General features: G+C 40.2%; 1 protein-coding gene across 1 annotated transcript; it reads right to left on the reverse strand.

Moving 5' to 3' along the window:
- Positions 1–362: 362 nt before the first annotated feature.
- On the reverse strand, positions 363–6,126 carry lpla (lipoprotein lipase a; the record flags this gene model as incomplete). Its single annotated transcript, XM_010769026.1, has 6 exons — positions 5,904–6,126; positions 4,734–4,939; positions 3,942–4,121; positions 2,616–2,727; positions 1,336–1,578; positions 363–605 (listed from the first exon to the last, which is right to left on the reverse strand). Coding segments are annotated over exons 1-6 (1,084 nt in total), but the record flags the coding sequence as incomplete, so codon positions are not given.
- Between the last annotated feature and the right edge of the window lie 1,950 nt (positions 6,127–8,076).

The raw sequence follows: 8,076 nt of genomic DNA on the forward strand, positions 1-8,076 counted from the left end.
AACCAAAAAAGCAAAATCTATATTTTTGATCAATACTTCGATATTGATGTCTCGACAATACGGTGGTGTTCAGTGCTGCTGCTTTCATCAAATATTTACACAATGAGATTTTTGATGAAGAGTCGTCATAAAAGGTGATATGAAGGCTAAGGCAAATACTAGAAGAGTTGTGTTGATGTAGAAAATGTTCCACAGTGGAGCCTTTAAAACTAGGAAAAGACACTTATCAATCCAAATACTTTGACGTAATCTAGTTTTATATCAGGATACTTGTGTTATAAGTTATCTCTTCTATTTTCTTGTACTTCCCATAAATCTGAGCTACAAGCGCTTCATCAAATGTTGTCTCTCCGGGCGTTTACCTTTGTAGGGACTCATGTCGCGGGTCTTGAGGAACATCTTGACGCTGCGGGTCATGCGGACCTTGTTGATGTTGTAGCCCAGCTTGTTGCAGCGGTTCTTCCTGCAGCTCAGGCACATGCCCTTGTTGAAGGTCTCTCTGGAGTTGCAGCGGTACGCCATGCTCTGCTGCTGCGTGTTCAGCAGAGAGTCGATGAACAGGTGGATGGAGCGTTCGTGAGAACACTTGACGAGCTGGTCCATATCTGCAGCACACCAGAGAGTATAGAAGCTGTGAAACCACTGCGTCATGCTAAACGAGAGAATTTCTTCCTCATGTGTGGCTTTTATGGGTCTTTACGTGTCAGGGCTGACCCAAGAGGCATTTCTCACTTAGTTCTGCATTGCTCAGTTAAAACACGTACAGCTGCTGAGCTGGAGGACAAACTGTGAATCTCTGGCTGTAGAAAAACGTATTTACCTTGCAGCCGTGAAAGCTTTTACAATCTCAAAGTGTCTGTTTACGCTGTGTGAATTTACAAAAGCCTATAGAAACTGTTAACAACTACAGTCTGAACAAATAGTTCTCGTACAGCTGCGATTAGTCCATCAACAGATAAATAACCTACAAATAATCTGATAATCCAATCATAAAGTTATTTTCATCCAATGTTTGGCATAACATACTGTTCGCAGCTTCTCAAATGTGGAGTTCCCTGCTTTTTTCTCATATTTCATAATAAACTAAACTAATGACATTTTAAGACATCACCTTGGACTTTGTGGAAACTGGGATGGACATATTTCACTATTTTCTGACATTGTATAGGCCAAAAGATTAATAAAGACAATAATCAATGGTTACAGGCATATTTAGGGGTTCACTTCTGGGCCCTGATGTCTCATACCAAACAGGTCTTCTCTGTAAACCCAGCCCAGAGCATCATCTCAAACAGAGTAAAGGAAGGAACAATGAGAAGTGAGGTGATTACGTACTCTGGAGGCCCTTGATGCCCGACAGTGCGATGCCCATCAGTGTGTTCTGGATGTCACAGCCCGGCTGGAAAGTGCCTCCGTTGGGGTAAATGTCGATGTGGCCCACGGGTCTCTGGATGCCGATGCTGCGGTCCGGGGACCCCCTGGTGTTGGTGTGCAGGACGTCCACAAACTGGGCATCTTCTTTGGACAAAATGTTCCGATTGTCTGCATGCTCGAAGGTGGGGCCTGCAGGATCGAGACCTGGAGACGAGAACAGAGAAAGAGTTGTTAGGGCCGATTCTGCACATTCTCCATGAAGAAAGAGTGCGTAGATACTAGTTGACCCACATCAAAGCAGAAGACATGTATCTTTCTATGGATTTATCTACCTCTAATCTGTGCTGTCCTGTTTTTCATTCTTACCCTGTTGCTGTTAATTAAACTACTGAATTTCCCCACGGAGATTAATAGAGGTCCATCTTATCTTATCTTATCTTACCTATAAAACTGTACTTTGAAGCATTTTAGTTTTGGGTTTCATTTGGTCTCTTTTTGCAGCTTTGCAGGAGCTCAGAACAATGTGACGCAGTGATTGTTAATTCTTCATTTCCTCCTGCCTCGCATAATGGGAAACATACCAAATATTATAAGCAGGTCAGAGAGATTTCAAATCTCTATAGTGGCAAATAGTGGGATTGGACCCGCTACACGGCCACATGCAGACAATACAGGCCAGGAATGCAGCAGATTACATTTCACTGGTGTGTTGTTTTTACGAGCAGGGCCCGGATATTATATTACAGTATTTTATGGTATGTTTGCACGTGTGAAATCATTCCCTCAGAGAGAAACTGTGGACATTATAAGCGCCTATTAAATAAGAAAAAAGGCTTAGAGCTAAAACACATGGTTGTACACAGCAACATGTAAGACACTTTCCAGTTTCTCTGTATGTAGAGGAAGCAGCAGAGCATACGTTGGTTAAAGGGGACATATTCTGCTCATTTTCAAGTTCATATTTGTATGTAGTGTCTCTACTGGGACATGTCTCCACGCTTTAAGGTTCAAAAAGCTCTTTATGTTTCTCATACTGCCTGTGCTGCAGCACCTCTTTTCACCCTCTGTCTGAAACCAGAGCCCAGTCTGCTCTGATTGGTTAGCTGATTGGTCAACACCTTAGAGATGTCCCGCCCCTTAGCCTATCACGTACAATGTGTTGGAACGCTAGCCAATAGAAGCACGATTGTTATAGAAGTAAACAAAGGAGTTATGATAGGGCCTCTTTAAGATGTCCTCACCTGTTATTCTGCTGATTCTATGGTCAGTAAGGTCTCCGGCAATTCCCGCCACATGCGCTCCAAGACTGTACCCCAGCAGATGGAGCCTCTCCCAGGGCAGCTGCAGCTCTTTCTGAAGGTGAAGGAGAATGAAACGTGTCAGAGGAACATGTTGATATGGGTTCAAACAGTTCAAAGGTGAACCCCACAGACTTGCGCAAGGCTGTTCTTGGCAAAGCACTGCAGCACTCTGATCAAGTATTAATGGAGTCTGGATCCAAAACAAAGAATAGTTTGTACAATTGTGTGGTTTGCCAAATAAATTAAGCAAGCTTGGAACGCACGTAGACAAACAGGTGAGAGCGTTTATGCCTAAAGCCTCTGTTTGCATTGATGTCGATCGAACAAAGTCTGCACTCCACTCAATACTCAGCCTTGTAATGAGAGGCTGCTGTAGACATGGCAATGAAACACACACACACACACACACACACACACACACACACACACACACACACACACACTCACAGCGTTTAGAATCAGAACCAGTCGGAAAACATTAGAGCACTGCTGGTATCAAAAGCATTAAATCATCCGATACAAATTTGTGACAGATCTGTTGGCTGCTCTCATATCTTTGCTGGCAGTAGGGCTTGGCGATATGATAGAGAAGAATCAAATATCACAATATTTTGAAACTAAATACTTGATAGTGATATTGTGGCGATCTTTTAGGCTTACTAGTAACAAAAGTCAGTTGACGACTGATGCTTTTACAAAATATTGACATGAATTTTGAAAATAATCATCAGTAATGTGGATAAAATGAGTAATTTGGTGAAAGTAGATAATAGAAAATCTGGTACATTTATAAAATGACATCACTAACCATCTAAACCAGGAGAAATCAACATTTATGATGTTATAAAATCCGAAAGTCTAGTCTCAAATCAAAATAAGGATATAATATTAACATATCGCCCGGGTCTGGCTGTCAGATTATCAAAGAATCTGTCGGACAATAAATGACGAGGTGGATAAATTCCACTTTTGAACATGGACCATGAGCAGTATATGTTCCAGTTGTTAGCCAGCAGTGCAACTTTTAGCTGCACTGCTCCCAAACTCTGGAACTCCCTCCCCCTTCACATCCGACAGTCTGACCCAATCACCACATTCACGTCCCTCCTCAAATCCCACCTGTTCAGATCAGCCTACTCACTGTAGTGCTCCCTATCACCTGTCTCCCCTGAATAATATAATAATAATTGTATGGTGTTCTTGGGTGTCATGAAAGGCGCCTTGAATAAAACATATTATTATTATTAGATCAAAACTTGGACTCACTTGGATCCAGGTGACGAACTTGGCCACGTCGCGGCCCACCAGCTTGGTGTAGGCGGCGGAGGTCGGGTAGTGCTGGTTGGCTCGGGTCAGCCAGTCCACCACGATGACGTTGGCGCTGGGCTCTCGCTCGTACAGAGCAGACACCAGTTTGGGCACCCAGCTCTCAAACATGCCTGTCACCTACAGAAACACACACACATGTTCTAGTGTCAGCTGCAGGGTGGCGTGATTTATTGTGGCCTTAGCCCCTCGTTCTGTGGTCATGCTTTGGCTGGAATGAAGCCAAAGTGTCATCAGGTTCAAATCTGATGCCTGCAGAGAGAACTCACTGCCCTCATGTACAGATGCTCATCATTTTCAACTTGGATCAACATTTATGATTAGTTTGTTGTCATTGGCAAGACTCAAATTCTATTTAATGGTTATGCAATGCACTGTTTTGGGCATTTTCTCATTGGTGTAATTTCAAAACATCTGTTTCTCTCAGTATCAGTAGTAGATTTTTAAAGATATAATCAAAACAGTGAACCTTATGTTGTGTCATAATAATAAAGAGAAAGAATACGAAGACGCAGAATGACATATATTTTCTTCTTAACATGTTTGTTTTGTTATTTCAATGATTAAATTAACCAGTAGGAATGTAAAAGAATCAAATTCTCAGTACATTTCCCCCGTATTACCAATGGTTAACGACATTACCTACATGCACATCACACAAATACAGGCTTAACTTACAAATGAGGCACTTTTTTTAACAACTCCACATGAATTAAATTTCGTTTTACATACCGTCCAGCCATGAATCATGATGAAGGTCTGGGTCTCGGGGTTGAATTCGCACTCTTTGATGGTCTCCGGTCTGCCGGGCACGATGTAACACATGTCCTCGTCAGGGATGTCCTGAGTGCGCAGGGAGAACTTGGTCACAATGTCAGTGAAGTCTTTGATCCACTCGGTGGTGGTGTGCAGGGGAGCATCGGTCACTGTGCTGTTTACTGTTACAACACACACACACACACACACACACACACACACACACACACACACACACACACACACACACACAGAGAGAGAGAGAGAAACACAGGAGATTCGATTATGATGGTATGACAGAAATGTAGAGGATTGCATGCACAAATCAGGGATCGTCACTAGGATATAATGTACGTATAACATATAACACCTTCCAGTTTTATGCACACAAACAACAACAACAACAACAACAACAACAACCAAGCAACAGTTTAAAAATAGTTTGGACAGTTGCACCAGACATAATAACAACAATAAACCTATATTTTTCATGCAGATTACCACACGTTGCTGATCTTCTGAAACATATAAAGTGACCACTATTAACACCAGTATGAGTGTTCCAGTAGAGACATAGAGCATGGCAGTGTCGCCCCCTTTTGTCTCATAAAGTGCATAAAATGAATTAGACTTAAAAAGATTTTAATTCCGAAAGGGATTGAGTCCATTTCTGAAAAATAAATCGGGGTAAAAAAAAACGAATAAGATTCTTCCACTGTTTTGTTTTGAGTCTTTGAAAAATAATCAGATAACAGCTAATTGGTTTAAAGTGGCGGAATGTCACCACAGACGGGGGTATAAGTCTTTCTGAAATAATTGTTTTTGTATTTTAACTTGACAAACAATGCGATTTTGTTTTGAAATGCTCTGTTTTTGTATGTTAGTGTGTCCTTTTCCTCTGTCCTTTCTCCAGACAAAAGGCCTGCAGCAGCCGGGTCTCTTCATGCACACATGGACCTGAGGCACTGAAATGGGATGCAGACCTGCAGACCTGAGCAGGGTTACTCTCGGTCACATCGGAACAGCATGCATTCATTAACCTGCTTATTATTCCTAAAACTACTGCCGATGAATCACCATATCAATAATCTGCCAAACAGGTTATCTCAATAATAAAAAAAACACAACGGTAAGGGAGGCTCTTACCAAACTCAGTGGTGGTGAGTTCAGGTTCAGAAGAAAAAGTTGCAAAGATTTTTCCCAAAATTATCCAAACAGACAAAAAACAGATATTTTCTTTTCCCATATTAATGAGAAGTTTTTTTTCTAGAATATCCTGAATGAAAAAAAGGGCTTTAAAAAATTGTTGTATATCCAAGCGAGTGTTTTAAAGCACAAAAGTGTCAGCAGTTGCGGTTTAGTGTAAAGTTTCTTATGGTCTGTCACCGTTGCCGCTCCAAGTCATCTTTATGGGTGGCTCATTTGAATACTCACACCTGATTGGCTGAGAGTTGGGGGGCGGGGTTTAAACTTTGTCCCATCTCTGATTCACTGAAATCAATGACATTAAGGCTGAGTAACAGCAGCGGAAGGGTCTCTATCAATAGATTTCCACATTTAAAACAAGGTGTTTAAAGGTTACAGAGAAAAAACAGGAACAAACTCTCATTGTGAAAATTTGTTTTTTTATAACTTGTACAAGGTTGTTGAAAAGGACAACCGTGATTTATGAGATTCATTGTTGTTTTGACATATTTAAGCTAAACTAAAATCGTGAATTGTAATTGTTACTACAGTAAAAGTACGCAGTATTATTAGTAAAATAAATAAAGTACGAAAATTGCCCCTGTCAGTATATTTAATCCTACATTATAAACCATTTGATTTTATTACTGATGTTTTTTTTTGTAACAATGCAAAATGTTCTGTCTAAAAAAATATTTTTTAAGTAACAATTAACTATTTAATTAAAAATGATGTCGTAAAAAGTCTAATATTTTTCCCAGAGCTGTTAAGGCGCATACATTGGCACTAAATGTATACTGAGTTACCTCAATGTGTGCTTTAGTACAGTACTTGGGTAAGAAAATATATAATGTTTTGTACAGTCAACTTGTGGTTCTGTTTCTTACAATTTAATGAAATTTACTTTATTTCACCGGGATAATGCACTCAGAATACGGCTCTCCATGTGTCCTTAGTAAATAAATAAAAACATAGATAACTATACAACGAAAACACATTAATAACAATAAAATCTCTTGATAAAGTGTTGTTACAAACTAATAAATGATTAACGTACCTGAATACATCAAACCTCTCCATCTCCACACATATTTCCGAGAGGATCACACTTTTCAGACTTTCAAACTATGACTAAATTGTCACTGATGTTTACCTTATCAGATCTATATATTGAGATTTTGTATGGGTTATTTGATGCCACGGTGAGGTCACTGAGGTCAGATTAGATCATCTCCCACGAATCCTCAGAGCTGTGGGGGTGTGAGAAAGCCTCCTATTGGTGGAGCACAACTCAAAACCAATGGCAAAGCACAAGAGGGCATCAAATGATACTAACATGTCTTCTGATTGCATGCAAACAAGGGTTGGAGGAATAACCGAGGACGAATAAATAATCAAAAGTGCATTCCCATCTCATATCTTGTAACAAAAACAAGATGCTGAGATACATTCTTCCTGATGCCAGTTAAACCTCTTTGCAGCACTTGGGGGCAGCGAAGAAACTCAAATCAAAGACACATGTAGAGAAGACATGTGGGAAGAGAGTGTTATGACGATTTTCAGGCCAAAACACCTGCGTGAGAATATCTCAAAACCAAACCAGACCAACCTATGACCTAGAGATATTCTGGCATCACGATAACGTTTCTGTGTTTATAAAAAACGTTTGTCATTTTTTTCAGGGAATCAGCTTAAGCCTGTAGAGATATGTGAATGAGATTTGGATTAAGGAAATCACGTGAGGAGCGTGATTTAGATTCAGGGCTGTGTTGTTTAATGTGTTGCCTAAACAAAAACAGCTAAGGCACATTTTGTTCCCTTTTATTGCCTGAAAAAAACATTTATTGTCTTTATCTTTTATCTGTCCTTCAGTTATTTATAATTTTGTTCTAATAAATGAATGTTTATGCTGGAGATTAGCTCAATAAGGGTATTTAAACTTCTCCATCTCAATTTGTTATCATGCATATAACATAATCTGCATTGTTTTGTTTTACATTACATGTCACTTGTTAGACGCTTTTTTTACATACTCAATACTGTGGACAATCCCCACAGGAGCAATTTGGGGTGAAGTGTCTCAGGGACACAACGACATGCTGACTGCAGTGGGGTTTGAACCTGTGGACACCTA

The sequence above is a fragment of the Notothenia coriiceps genome, unplaced genomic scaffold, assembly GCF_000735185.1.
Source record: "Notothenia coriiceps isolate Sejong01 unplaced genomic scaffold, NC01 NC01_scaffold00006241, whole genome shotgun sequence".
NCBI lineage: Eukaryota > Metazoa > Chordata > Actinopteri > Perciformes > Nototheniidae > Notothenia > Notothenia coriiceps.